General features: G+C 47.4%; 1 protein-coding gene across 8 annotated transcripts in view; it reads left to right on the forward strand.

Annotated features, from left to right (window-relative positions):
* DIS3L2 (DIS3 like 3'-5' exoribonuclease 2) overlaps positions 1-15,266 on the forward strand; it is a 378,405-nt gene that overhangs the window by 330,170 nt on the left and 32,969 nt on the right. For 7 of the 8 annotated variants that reach the window (XR_009700788.1, XM_061188495.1, XM_061188488.1 and 4 more), the window contains exon 14: positions 10,026-10,105. Coding sequence is in view for 7 of the 8 variants with exons in the window: in XM_061188495.1 (XP_061044478.1) it covers positions 10,026-10,105 (80 nt within the window). In the remaining variant the exon portion in view is untranslated. Of the gene's footprint in view, positions 1-10,025; positions 10,106-10,368; positions 10,433-15,266 lie in introns of those variants that run through there. The other variant, XM_061188540.1, reaches the window with a different exon arrangement.

Raw genomic sequence — 15,266 nt, forward strand, 5'->3', positions numbered from 1 at the left:
ATTCTGAATGCCAGGAGACCCAGACAATCTCTCTGTAAGATGCACAGCCACCTCCATGCATGTGGAGGGGCCATATGCAGTTCCCACAGTCAACATGGGCACTTCCCTGTGAAAGCAGCTTTGGGCAATTCCAGTCCCTGAAGAGTGGTTGGCCTGAGCCCTAGAGCTCTGAGCAGAGATAGCTCTGGTCTGGTAATGTCCCAACACAAGTCACCCTCTTTGGCTGTGAAAATCCTCAAAAATGCTCCAGCTCTGAGTGGGTCGAGCACATCGGTTGCACCATCCCTCTGCATGCGACACGTGCAGACTTGCTCACCATGCTTTGTATTCCCCATTGCCATATTTCTCAGGAATTTGGGGCGTAAAAATGTGGCCCAGTGACCAGGGAAGGCCTGATCAGGAAAGCTGGGGCAAGGGAACACCTATTCTGCTAACACAGGTGCTGGGAAGGGGAATGAGTTCTTCTGTGCTGGTCTCACCCAGCGATAAAGGCAGAGGTGCTGCGGAGTCATGGCCCACAGAGCTCTACTGCCCCGGCCTTGCTGGTGAGCCATGAAGTAACCCTCAGACAGGCGGGCAGGAGGAGTCAGGGCTCTTCTCTCCCGGGACTGGCTTGCTGACTGAGGCAAACCCAGGATGAACCAACCAGGTTGGCCTCTGTGACTCCTGACTAAAGAGCAGGCTTCCCTATGGATTGACCATAGCTCTGGAGACAGGCGGCTTTTCTTCTGAGCGAGTAAAACTTCAGCATTGAAGAATCCTTGACCTGTCATTTTTAACCTTAATGAGGATAGAACGAGCCTCTGGAACAAGGTGCAATGGAGTCAGGAGAAGTGGCTTTAAGTGAAAACACAGCTGTGGGGTTTACAGACGGCGCTGCAGGGAGGCGTCATCCAGTGGGAGCGGCCAGCCTCGCTATAGGCTTTCCAACACTAATGAATCGGGAACTCCATGCTGAACAGGATTTAGTTTGATGGGTCCCCGTGCCAGCAGATGGATGTATTTTTCTTGAAAGACCAAGGTGCCAGAAATCTCCGTGATTACGTTCCTGGAGCAAGGTTCTTTTCTGTGGTTTGTGCAGTCGAGCGTCAGGGCTGCAGGATTCGCTTGCTCTTTCTCACTCTTATTTTTTCCAGGTCAGAACCAGAGCTTGGGGTGGGGAGGAAAATCCTGCTGAATGAGCAAGTTCTTTCTTAAAAAGCTTTCTCCAAGTCCAAAAAGACTTCAGTGGACTTAGGAGAAAGAAACTTAATACATGTATTGCCATAGAATCACTGTGAACCAAGCGAAAGCCAAGTCCACAGCATCTTTGTCTTATAAAAGAAAGCAGAGAGGAGATGGAAAAAAAGAAATAATGCTTAGGAAATCCAAACCAAACAACGAAAACTAAAGAAGAGAAACTAAAGATCACCTCAGAGAATGTGAAGATTTCCTTCTAATAAGATTTTTCAATTGCAAAACCAAGGCTCAGGTAGAAGTAACTTTTCTTTTTAAGCATGCCATAAAATGGCATACCTGAGATGTTTGAACTCTGATGGGGTTTGCCACTTTCAGCTTAAGGAAGAGTTGGACACCCTGCAAGACCAGTGAACTGTAAGGGGAAGAGTCAGCCTTGGAGACGCTGGAGGCTTCCCAGCCTGGTCCTTGACCTGCATTTGAACCTTGGTCCTAATAGCTAGCAGATTGAAGCAAGCTCACTGGCCTCCCGGAGAACCCATGTTGGTTTGAACTAGAGCAATGCTGGCCACAGAACCAACACTCTGCTTTCACCAGCTACCTCTCTCCTTACTCCCCTGTGAGAGGAACTCGGAGCTGGGTCGTGGAGGTTGCCCCCATTCGGTCACGGAGCAGCCTGCAGAGAGGGGAACCACTCTTATGCCTGGCCTGCAAGTGCCATCCAGGCCATGGCCAGAAAGAGAGCCGGTTGCCTGCCAGAGGTCATCTTGGAGCTGTTGTGGACGAGACAGGCAATTGCTAAACTTCTTAACACATCTCTTACCCTACCAAAGTCAGACCAGCGTTTTCAAAAGCACCAAAGGCTCTGAGCTGGTATTACTTAGCTGATGGAGTTTAGTACCAAGTGGCCTGTGTGTATGTCCTCCAGGAATGTGGCTGTTTGGGAAAGCCAGCTGTGCACCTGAGCAGATTAAAGGCCAATTTGCTCATTAGCCCAGGGGAACATCTAGCAAGCCACCCTCAGCCACCTTTCCTGTCCCATCCCATTACTCTTTTTCAGTCATTCTTATGAATGTAATCTGGCCCATTGGCTTCACTGGGCTGGTGTACAGAGTAAGGTCATGCTTCCTTTAATGCTTACATTAAATGACTCCATGGACCCCTCTGCTGCTTAGCCCGGGGCGTTCATTCTTCCCCTTAGGTTCCCCTAAAGGCTCTTCCTCAAGCAATGTCTGAGAACCCTGAGGAAGCCTTCCTTAGTCCTGAATCGGTCGTTCCTATTGCTCACCTGTTGTCACCAGCTGGGAGGATGGCCCTGTGGCCTCCCTTGCCTCCCTCTCCCACTCTAGACCCAGAGGGGCTGCAGGAGGACCTTTTGCAGACCTACCAACCCCCGTAGGGCCTCCACCCCCACGTTCCCACAGCCCGTGCGGCCCCTTCCACTCACCCTCGCTCTCCGTCAGCTCACCCACGGTGCCGGTTTCCCTGAGGCAGGAGGGCTAGGTCAGAAGGAGTTCCAGCAGGAGTCTCACACTCTAGCTGCCCAGGGCCTACCCTCCTCTGTGATCTGGCCTGAGCCCCTGAAAGCAGAAGGCTCTTCTCTTTCCTGCTTGAGAGAGATTGGCTTGTCCTTTGTCCAGAGGAAAGGCTTGTCTCTAACTAGACCCATTTAAAGGCCTCCTTCCTCTGCTGCGAGAGGCTGACAGAGCAGCCTTGTAACTGCCTCGTGGGCCCTTTGCTGCCTTCCCTCCTTACCCAGTACCAGGAATGTTGTGCAGTTGCAAACTGTCCTCCCAGGGAAGAGGTTGACTCATAGCGGGCTCTTCTGCTTGACATGGCAGCTGCCTCTGGAAAGGGAAAGCCGGACGTCATAAAGTCTCGGAGTAGCTGTCATCCTTGCAGGCCAACGTTCCAAGCTGAGCCACTCTGTGGATGGACCCCTGTAGGCCTTGATTAGAGCCAGCACTGGCACAGATGGCAGCCTATAAGCCTGCCTGTTTCCTTGCCACGCTTGGCTCATGGGATGTATTCAGTAAATACTGTTGAGTGAAGGACCGAGTGCCTCTTCATAGGCACTGGCAAGATGGGAGCCTCTGGGCACCGAGAGGATTTGAGCCACTGCTTGTAGTCTGGTGGCTCAGTGACTGAGGGGTGGCACACGTGCGGCAGAATCTCTCTACAGAAGTGGGAGTGATTACAAACTCGGATGAAATTGGGTGACTTTAGGAGCTTGCAGGGGAACATGATTCTGTGCCTGTAAATTTTTTTTTAATTAATTAATTAATTAATTTCTGGCTGCGTTGGGTCTTCGTTGCTGCGCGCGGGCTTTCTCTAGTTGCGGCGAGCGGGGGCTCCTCGTCGTTGTGCGCGGGCTTCTCATTGCAGTGGCTCCTCTTGTTGCGGAGCACAGGCTGTAGGCATGCGGGCTTCAGTAGTTGTGGCACGTGGGCTCAGTTGTGGCACGTGGGCTCAGTAGTTGTGGCTCGCGGGCTCTAGAGCGCAGGCTCAGTAGTTGTGGCACATGGGCTTAGTTGCTCCGCGGCATGTGGGATCTTCCCAGACCAGGGCTCGAACCTGTGTCCCCTGCTTTGGCAGGCGATTCTTAACCACTGTGCCACCGAGGAAGTCCCTGTGTCTGTAAATTAAATGACTGGAGCAGTTAGTTGCTGACAGGTAAACGAGATGCTCCAAATCTACTCTGCAATTCAGCTCAGCGACATGCTTTGGGCACCTGCTGTGGACAGAGATAAGGGCACTGAGTGCCCAGGGTACCTGGTGAAGCTACCCATCCCAAACCCTTGGACTCACTGGGGAGAGTGGCCCTGCCTCCAGTTACCAGAGGAGGGAATAATAAAAGATCCACTTTTACAGAGAGAATCTCAAAGGATGTGTGGGATCTTGCTGGGACAGACAGGAAGGGCTCCCCTGGAAGCAGTCGTGGCACAAGGAGGGGCCCAGAGGTAGGAGAGTGCACAGCTTGGTCCAGCCTCATGCAGTGAGCTGTGCAGTTGTAGAAGGAACGCACGGAGCTTTGCAGCAGGATGACGCCGGGGCGCTCTTCCCTGTCTGGCAGACTCGTGTTTCTCCTTCAAGACGCCCGTCCTCTGCCCTGGGGCCCCCCCAGGTTGGCACACCCTCCTCGGTACTTGCCACCCCACCGGTCCCTTGGTCACAGTCCATATTTGTTCACGTGGGCAACCAACCCCCAGGGGGCCTGGGCCGTGTTTAATTCATGAATATATTTCCGACATATAGACAGCAGGAAGCCATCAAGGTCCTTACAGATGGAAGTGTCATCAGGCTTGTGTTTAGAAGGATGGCTCAGCTGTGTTATGGAGAGTGGATTAGAGAGAGCAGAGCCAGGGGAGTGGAGTGTGTCGGTGTCCTCGAGAGAAATAATGAGCAATTACAAAGAGCGGCCGAGGCCCGGAAGGCTGGCAGAGACCGGGCACGGCTCCCTCGAGCCCCTGGCTCTACTTTTCTCTGGGTCTTTTGAGTCTGCTTCCTTTGTGAGTTGGCTTCTTTCTCAGGCTGGTAGCAAGCAAGCTGCAGCAGTTCTGGCCCTCGTGCCCGGAAGCACCCAGCAAACACTGGCCTCCGTTGGATCACATGACCATTCCTGAACCAGTGCCTGGGGCCAGGAAATGCCGTGCACTGACTGGCTTGGGTTCCTGATTAGTTACTGAAAGGTGTATGAGGTTACCTTAGAACCGGCAGGCCCAGCCCCGGAGACTGGATCTGCTTCCCCTTGAATCCCCTGGCCTGGGGTAGGAGGGCGTATAGCTGAATGAAACTAGAATACCATTAGGAAGGAGGAAATGACTGCTAGACATGCACTTACGTCTGCTGTGGGGACCAGCTGGACCGATTCATTCACGTATTGAACCGTGCACATAGTAGGCGCCTACTCCCACACCCACACGTACCTACACACCTGCAGGGACACGCTTTGTGGACTGGTTTATCTGGGCAACAGCATCTCATCTTCCTGAATGAATATCAGACCTCTCATGGAGGACCCCACGCCCCACCCCAACCTCTGACTCTCCATTTCTCGACTTCTCCTTGGGTCTTGTGATTGACTCTTCCATCTCCAAGATCAGACATGGCCTACTGTCTGACCACAGCCTCCAGTGCCCCCCGCTTCCTCACCCAGTGACTCCCACAAACCCTCTCCTTGACCTCATGGACACCTCGGAGGCCAGTATAGGCCAGTGGTTAGCAACATGGACCACACTTCAGTTCTGCCACTTACTTGCTAATTTACTTAAACTTCTCTGCAGCGTAAGGATAGGAACCAACCTCGCAGGGTTGTTAGGAGGATTAAATAAAGTCACACGTGAAAGGTGCCTAGGACAGAGGACGTACTCAAAAAATATTAGCTCCATACAAGGCATCTTTCACCCAGACTCTTGTGTTTTCTTCCAGTCAGTCCCTTCCATTTGTATTTCCTGCCTGTTGCCCCATAGAGTCCTTGATCCATCTGTTGCCAGTATTGTACCTCTACTCCCTTGATCCCTCAAACCTATTCTTCCCTCAGACCTTTCTGGCAAATGCTCAGCTCTGCACTCACCTAACTTTCTTCATGCCAGCGTCTAGGTTGTTAGAAAAAAAATCATCTGGGCAGATGGTTGCTATGGTAACTTCAGATCCTGTGGCCTCAGCTAGACCCTTAATGCTCCCTGGCAGTCCTTATGCTCTTCTCTGGTCAACTGTTTTTCCTATTCTTCAAAGAAGCAATTTCAAACTTTCATCATATTCCTCCAACTTCCGTTCCTTCCCTCACCAAACCCTCCATTCCTTGCAGAGAATTTGGCCTCCTAATTCTTAGAAAAGAACAATAATCAGGCTGGAACATTCCAAACCACCACCATGCCCGCATACCCCCCCACCAAATCCATAGATAGATCTTCAGCCCCACCCCGCCTTCCCTACTGCTGCAGTGAGAAAGGGTCTTCACTTGCATGTTGGATTCCAACCCCTCCTGTCATCTCAGACACCTCGACTCCTCACTTATCTCTCTCCTGTGTCTTCAACCCCTCCCTCTATAGTTCCTCCTTCTATCAGCATTTAAACCAGTCTCTGTCATCTTACAGTCCACTCTCCTTCAATCCCACATCCTATTATCCAATCCCATTCCATTCCATTCATCTTGGCTCTTCCCTACCACTCTCTAATTTGCTGAAAGAGTTAACACTCATGATCCCCATTTCCTCACGTTCTGCTCATTTTTCAACCCATCGCACCCTGATCTCTGCTTCCACCACTCTCCTGAGAGTTCTCGTTGCTAAATCCAACGGATTCTTTGTTTTGGATGCTTGTTCCTCTCTTACTTGACCTCTTAGAAGGATTTGATGCTGCTGAGTGCTCCCTCCTTAAGACATGTTCCCGCCTTGGCTCCTGTAACATCATAACTTAGAACACCATGGCTACCCCTTCTCAGTCTCCATTGTCCAGCTCTTAAATGTAGCTGTTCTATCGAAAACATACATTTTTACAAACAAACATTTTTACTCAACATACTCTCTCGGGACCATCTCATCCACTCCAGTGGCTTCAGTTGCCATCTGACTTCCCATCCAAAGTTTCCCAAACTTGTACCTCCAGGTTACAATCTTGCTTATAAAATTCAGAATTGTTTATACAGCTGCCTACTGGTCATCTCCACTAAGATACCTCTTAGGCACCTTAAAATCAGCACTCCCGACCCTGCTATTCCTCCTTATCACGGGAAGCATCTTCCTGGCTCTCCAAGGCAAAGAACCTTAGACATTGTCTTTGGCTCCTCTCTCTCTTGCAGAGTTTATTGTCTCCAGGCCATCACCAAGTCCTACAGTTCTGGTAAGGTGGCAAGAACATAGGTTCTGGTTGAAATTCCAGTTCTAATTGTGGTTTGAACAAATTACTTCACCTTTTTCCAACTCAAGTTCCTCACCTGCGAAAAGGAAATAGTAATACCGAATTCACATGGCTGTGGTTATGGGGGACTTCTCTGGCAGTCCAGTAGTTAGGACCCTGTGCTTTCACTGCCGAGGGCCCGGGTTCGACCCCTGGCTGGGGAACTAAGATCCCACAAGCTGTGCGGCACGGCCCCAAGAAAACCCAAAAACATAAAAACAAAAAAACAAAATAAAACAAACAAAAAACCAAATGGTTGTGGTCAGGATAAAGGAAAGCCCTTACTTGGTAGGCTTTCAATAAATACGAGTGCTCTTCTCTCCCCATTTCCTCTCTCCCCATCCCCATCACCTCCTCTGCTTACTCACCTTATTGTTGAATTGGTGTATATATAGTTTCTTGACCTTGAGAATCCCCCAGGAATGAAGTTTGCCATAATTCCTTCATGACTAAGGACAACAGCTTATATCTCATCATGCTTCTCATAAAGACTTTGGAAAATGCAAAGACAGTAAAGCAATCACTGTTGCCATTTTGATATCGTTCCTTCCAGTCTTCTATGCATTCTTTGTTCTTCTTTTAATGTAGTTTTTTTTTTTAATATAATTGAGTACGCATCCTGCTTCTTTTCATCTAATCCAGCTATCTTCCCAGGTTAATAAAAATTCTTCATAAACAATTTAATGGCTGCATGCTATTCTGCATGTGACTACAGTATGGTTTATTTAACTATTTTGCTATTGTTGGTTTTTTAGAGTCTTTCCAATAAATAATACTGAGGTAAACAGTTTTACAAAAAAAAAAACCCACTTTTCCTCCTACGTTTATAATAATTTTTCTAAGCCATAAATTCATAACTTGAATCACTGAATTGAAGGATTTGAAAATTACTAAGCAGTGCAGTCTGAAATGGGCTAAATGAATATAGGCCTTGCCTTAACTACAAAGAGGGAAGTAAAGAAAAAAGGTTGTAATTAACAGATATTTTAAAATAATTGTTTTCTGTTTTACTGAAAGAGGGCTTGGAAGTTCCAAGCAGTGCTCTGTGGGGAAAACATGCCTTTGACTTGAAGTTCCTGGGTCCATGATGGTAAAGGAGGGCTTATTTCTGTTTTTGTATTTTCATCTGGGTCATTGAGAGGACAGGCCATTCCTACAAGCTCGTTTCCCTCTAAGGAAGAGAAAAATCATCCAGCATCTAATGATGTAGATCATTAGTTGTGTTAACAGCCTTGCAGTTTAAAAAAAAAAAAAAAAAAGTTATAACAATGTATCCTCCTAATGTGCAGTTAATTTTAGTTAAAACTTCCCTGGTGATTTTAATTTTTTAATTTAATTTAACTTATTATTAGTTTGTTTGTTTGTTTGGCCTCGCCATGCAGCTTGAAGGATCTTAGTTCCCCAACCAGGGATTGAACCCGGGCCACCACAGTGAAAGCACCAAGTCGTAACCACTGGACCGCCAGGGAATTCCCTCCCTGGTGAATTTTAAACCCAGTGAATTTGTAAATCTAGTAAATGGCCCTGCATTTGGAAATGTTAGAGCTGCCGTAGCCAACTGGGCTCTAGCAAGACACACACAACTCACTGAGCTCGGGCTTCCCAGCAACTCCCGAGCACTCCCCTCAGAATCCAGAGTTTATTACCAGATTCCTTGTTCCTGATCTTCCCTAATCAGAAAAAGCTAATGAGTGCCTCAAAGTTAACATGTCCAGGACTTCCCTGGCGGTCCAGTGATTAAGACTCTGTGCTCCCATTGCAGGGTTGCAGGGGGCACGGGTTCGATCCCTGGTCAGGGAAGATCCCGCATGCCTCGTGGCACAGCCAAAAAAATGATAACATGTCCAAAACCAGACTTTGGACTCTCTACCCATCCCCACATTCAGTCTTCTCACTCAGCAATGAAACCACCACCTGCCTGGTTGTTTAAATCAAAACCTTGAACCATCCTTGATTTCTTCTTTTCTGTCCTCACCAAATCCATCAGCATATTCTGTCGATTCTACTTCTAAAAATTTACTTGAGATCTCAAATTGTCCATTTCTCTCCATCTTGCCCACCTGCCCTCTCGTCCCAGCCCCCATCACTGCTCACCTGCACTACTCGGTAGCCTCCCACGGGGCTCCTACTTCTGCCCTCTCCTCTACAGTCTTTTCTCTATGCAGTAGCCAGAGGGATCCTGCTAAAACTTAACTTTGGTCATGTCATCCACCCCTTCCTTAAAACATGTCACAGGCTTCCCTTTGCTAGTAAGGTAAAGGCCAAAAACTCTAACATGGCTGAGAAGGTCCCGCGTACCCTGCCCTGGCCTTCCTCTCCAGCATCATTGCCCACCATTTCCCCATATACATCCTTCAGTTCCTGCAACTCCTGCACCGAGGGCTCTATACATGTTATGTTCTCTGCTGAGGAGGACCCTCTTCTCTCCCCATCCATCTTTTCCACAGTCTAGGTAACCCCTCCTTCCCACTTTCCCAGTCTAGGTCAGGTTATTTACTTCTATAGAAACATGGGAGGTTTTTTCCTTCTTTAGAGAACCTATTTCAAAGTTTCATATATATAAAAAAAGTTTTTCCATTCATCAGCATAATTATGTGATTGATGTCTCTGTCTCCTCTACTAGACCATAAGATCCTCTCTGCTTACTGTTCACTGTTCTTTCCCCATCAGCTAGCTCAGTGTCTGGCACAAAGTAGGTGCTTAATAAAAAAAAATTGGTTGCATGCTAACTGAAGAAGTCAAGTCCTGGTAACTGTCCTCCTTGACAACAGTGTCCTGTAAGGTGCGGGCTCTTCCCAGAGGGGGCAGACCCGGGTTCTCCATAGCACATCATCTTGAGGGAGTGTGATTTCGCTTGTCTTGTTGTTGTTGTTGTTTTTCATTTCAGCTGTCAGAATGAATAGAGCATGCTACCTAAAACTTACTTGTTTTTCTCTTCTCTCCTTATTCAGCTAAAGCTTGCTTTTACTCTGGACCACGAGACAGGATTGCCTCAAGGATGTCACATCTACGAGTACCGTGACAGCAACAAGTAAGTCACTCTGTGGGAAAGAGTGTCAGCTCACCATGTCCTGCAGAGGTAGCACCCATAGTCTTCCTTACACTGGGCTTCCCTGACAAAGGGATTGTCAGGAAGGGAATCACACTTTTTTGTGACTGTACTAGAAAATAGCTGGCCCAAAAATATTTCTCCTGTAAAATCTCTTTTGCCCTTCAATATAGGACTTGGAGTACTTGTGTAGGAGCAGGTGTAATGTATTAGAAGTCTGTTTCAAAGCAAACCTTCCTTTCCAGGCTCCAGCTCCTCTAGATACTCCGCTACCCACTCCGTCTCCAATCATGCGCTTGCTAACTGGGTTCACTGTGTGACTGTGGCTGTTGTTGTCATTCGGTCTGACTATACTATGTTTACAGGTTTGTTGTGATAGGCCACCTTGTGAATGTTTCTTTCTTTCTTTCTTTCTTTAAAAAAGTTTTTTAGATTTTTAAAATAATTTTTATTGGAGTATAGTTGACTTACAATGTTGCGTTATTTTCAGGTGTACAGTAAAGTGAATCAGTTACACATATACATAAATTCACTCTTTGTTTAGATTCTTTTCCCATGTAGGTCATTACAGAGTACTGAGTAGAGTTCCCTGTGCTATACAGCAAGTCCTTATTAGTTATGTATTTTATATATAGTAGTGTGTATGTGTCAATCCCAATCTCCCAATTTATCCCTCCCCGCCCCCTTACCTTGGGAATTTTAGAGTTGGGGGATTTCTGGGTACTTACAGAGGTTTAAGTTGGTGGCCTTATTAGAAAGATGGCACCTGGCGTAGTTTTATACACCTCTTCTCTTCATCACAGACTGCCTCCTTGACGGTGTACTTTTGTCTGTGGGCCAGTGAAAGTGGTGGTGAGTGAGGTAAAGGGAGTGTGCCCTGATGATGACAAGGACGGTGATGGGTGAGGGCAGCTACCCTTGGGCTCCTCCTGGGTGTTAGGCACAGTCCAGGGACACTACATTTGTTATCCCACTTAATTCTCATGGTAACCTGAAGAGTTTTCTTTTATTGTACTTGCAGAAGCTGAGGTCTAGGGAATGTATGTAACTTGTTCAAGGTCACTTGCCACAGCTGTGTGAGGCAGCGTCAGCATTATCATATTAATTCGGGGAAGAAAATAGATGAAAGGCAATTGATGTCCCAAGCTGCTACTTTTGGAAACTTCACTGATGACAGGAATAGTCCCAACCTGGACTCAAGGACTAATTGTTTGAATAGCCAACTGTTTAATTTTATCCAGTGGACGGATCAAATAGGCACAGGCCAGTGGAATCATACATTACCTTCCAGAAGAGAAACTCACGTCTTCCTCAAGAGCTCATGCTCTGTTATGGGTGGAAGATGGGTTACCGTGTGCCTTCGTGACCAAATTCCCATTCAGATCACTTTCAAGGCATTATTCCTCTTTGTAATTTATCTTTAGGAGGATGCTATCGTCAGCTATTGTGTACCCCCAATTCCCACCAAATTAATCATTCAGAAAAGGTTGACCAAGCATCCTTTAACACCATCATTCCTCCTCTTGGATGGCACTGTTTCTGGAAGACAGTTACAGGATTTCTAGGCCATTGTGTCAGAGATACAATCTCAGCTTCTGATAATGCTTAGTTCAGCAGAGAAGTAGGGCTAGACCTCTCTGGGGTCAGGACTGACGGGGACAGGTGAGCGAGTCCCTCGGTGGCAGGGGCAAGCATTGTTGGGAGTGAGAGAATTGTAAGCCATAAGCCCTCCTTGTCAGCGCTGCCCTGAGCTCCCTGATGCTTGCTGGATGGCTGTGGATGGCAGCCCCTCACACGACAGATTGTGGCCGCAGAAACACAGTGGTGTCAGGCTCAGGGGTGTTTACATACTCCAATTCTGGCCTGACTCTCTACTCTTTGGAAATAAGGTTGGCAGAGTTTTTGTTCAGTGGGAGAAGGGCACCAACTTTAAGTTCATGTCTGAGCAGTTCAGAGGTCCGGTGACAACAACTTACGTTTTCTTTGAAACTGATCGGAGGAAATAGCCTAGCTCTGTTTCTTGGCCTAATTCCCAACTCCTAGCATATTATCAGAATAAGCAATGTAGGAGAGAATGTAGGACTTGTAAGTATTGATAAGCTTTGGACCAAAGACCTGTAAAAGAAAGCCTTTGTGTAGGAAACTGGGTAGGAGCCATGATCTCGGAAAGTATGACTACCAGGTGCCTCAGTGGTCCCTCCCTACCGTTCTCTCTTGCTAGAGGCAGTCTTGGGGTTTATTCTCAACCCGTGGACAAGTTTTCTAACCTCCCCGAGCCTCAGGTTTCTTCATCGGTTAAGAACAATGGGACTAATGATAACTTTTCTGACATGATTGTCATGGGGATTGAATGGGAAGACATTGTCGCCGGCCTAGCACGTAGAATGCCCACAGTAAATGTTGATTGCCTCTCCTGAAAAATCGTCTCAGAAAAATCATCCTGACTTCCCTTCTGTTTTCCCAGTGCCAGCAGGGCCGCATCCCTGCACTGTGGCTGCAGCTGGCAGAGTTTTGAGTAGGGAAGAGGCTGGAGCACGCTCCTCTGACAGCCCTCAGCTGTGCGCGCTCCGTCCGAAGGCAGCCTCCTCTCCCCACTGTGAGCTCTGAAGTCAAGCATGGAGAGCCCCGTGAGCTTGCCTGTGACTTCCTCCTCTCTCCCAGGCTCTGCCCTGTGTTCCTCTGTTTACTGTTAGGGATAATTCCCTTGACTACCTGAATCTCAACCTTGGTGTTTAGGAAATGAGGAGATTCCACCCCAGGCCCTAAGGGGCCCATGTTGTCTCAGCCAAATAACATGAAGGCAACGGCAGCAGAGAGATAGGGTTCTACATATAGAAGAAATTAGCTGAATATTAGTTTGGTACATTTAATTATTGAAACTACTGCTTTTATCTGGGTGTTCTCTGCAGTATAATTTGTAATCATTTTCGTATTTATCCCTGCCAAATTCAGTCCATCAGCAAAGAAGGTTTTCTGAATAAGTACTGTGGCTCTCGGTTAGTTCTCCCCAGTGGCCTTTTCCTATTAAATGGAATAGTCCTGAAAATAGGCACTCTGCTTTTATACTTCCTGGACTCTCGTGTCAGCTTCCTTTCCTGGAATATCCTAGTAGCCCCGATCCGTGACTCTTTGTCATCCCGTTCTTCTCCATCAAGAAGCTCGTTTAGGGCTTCCCTGGTGGCGCAGTGGTTGAGAGTCTGCCTGCCGATGCAGGGGACACGGGTTCGTGCCCTGGTCTGGGAAGATCCCACATGCCGCGGAGCGGCTGGGCCTGTGAGCCACAATTACTGAGCCTGCGCGTCTGGAGCCTGTGCTCCGCAACAAGAGAGGCCGCGATAGTGAGAGGCCCGCGCACCGCGATGAAGAGTGGCCCCCGCTTGCCACAACTAGAGAAAGCCCTCACACAGAAACGAAGACCCAACACAGCCATAAATAAATAAATAAATAAATAAATAAATAAATAATTTAAAAAAAAAAAAAGAAGAAGAAGCTCGTTTAGCCTCTGTGCTCCAGGGAGGACAGGCCCTGGGACTTGTCCATCTCTGGTGGGACTTAGACTCTGGAGGGCACAGCTCTCAGGTAAGCATTCTTAAAGCTCTGAGGTCATTAGGGGAAAGAAGCTGCCCTGTTGTGCCTCAGGTTAGATTAGTAAAGCTCTTCTCCTTGAATTATTCTGCCAGCCTCCCAAACACTGTTCAAATCTGCATCTAAGAGGTGTGAGGCTCCGGCCTCCCCACCGCCCTGACAGGTACTGCCAGTCGCAACCCACAGACCTGGGGACCACCTTCTTTCTCTCTGTTGCAGAAACTTCACCTGCCTTTAATATGCGTGTTAAATCCAGTGAATCCAGAACTGATGGAAAGTCATGTTTTTCAAATTAGGGCTTGGAGGTCTCTTCAGAGAGCAAAGAACAGGCCTAAAAGGGTGAACAAGTGATTCATGAGAATTCAGTTCAACATTTATTAAGCCCCTACTCCATACAATGTATTGTGCGAGGCACTAGGGAGACAAAGATAAATGGGGCCTGGTCTGTGACCTCAAGGAGTTTGTGTAAATAGAAGAAGGCACTGCAGCAGCCTCCAGGGTGCGCTTCAGCGGTAAGAGTTGAGAGCCGTGGGAACAGTACTGAGGCCAGTGACTGCTTCTGACTTGGGAGCAACTCCGTGGATGGTGGCACCCTGCACAGACAAACAGCTTCGTCCACAGTGCTCCCCACCGTCCTCCTCCTCACCACCAGGATGGCCGAGCTCCTGTGCAAAATGTCCTCCCTGCCTTTAACCCTTTCACCTCCAGCCTGTCCTCTCTGCAGCCTGAGGGAGCTTTACATGCCTTTTCATTCTGGTTGCTTTTGCGACGTTATTTTTGTCTTCGATGTTCTGCCATTTTACTACATTACGTCTAAGAGTAGATTCATCTGTACTGTTCATCTGTATAGCTTAGGATGCAGTGTAGTTCTTCCCATTTTGAAATTATCTATTATCTTTTTTATTCTCCCTAATCTGTTCTTTTGGAACTCCTGTTAGAAACCTACCGTCTGATTCTTTCACCTCTCTTTTTCCTCCTCCTTTTCTGACAGTGCTGCATTTTGGGGCACATCCTCAAAAATAAGGAGCTATAAGGAGACTAGTAAACCGTCTGTCGGTTTACTTGTCTCCTTATAGCTGTTTATAACCTGCTCTTTGATACCCCTTCCTTATTTGGGTGTTTAGTTTTTATTTTTAATTTTTAGAAGTTCTGTTTGGAGCTTTTTAAAATCAGCCCATTATTTTTTTTTTTTTTTTACTGTTCTTTTTTCCTGTCCTAGTTTTTCACTATGATTTCTATTCCTTTCACCTCTTCCAGTTATTTTGATTATATTTATTTTATAGCCTTTTTCTGATTGTTCGCTTATTTCTAGTTCTAAGGGTACCAGTTCTCCCATATGAGTCTCTATTGACTTGCCTTTATGGTGGTTCATTTTTTCACATGGTTTGTTCTTTTTTATCGGGAGATTGTCTTAAGCAGGGATTGTGTTCACTGTGAGAGTCCCATATGCCCCGGCTTGTGGATGCATTCTTTCATCGCTTTTGCCTTTATTCTGCAAGGATCCTGGGAGTTCCATAGGTCTTGCCAGTTTGGTGTTAACCTCTTGGCTTAGGATTCC

The sequence above is a fragment of the Eubalaena glacialis genome, chromosome 1, assembly GCF_028564815.1.
Source record: "Eubalaena glacialis isolate mEubGla1 chromosome 1, mEubGla1.1.hap2.+ XY, whole genome shotgun sequence".
Classification (NCBI taxonomy): Eukaryota; Metazoa; Chordata; class Mammalia; order Artiodactyla; family Balaenidae; genus Eubalaena; species Eubalaena glacialis.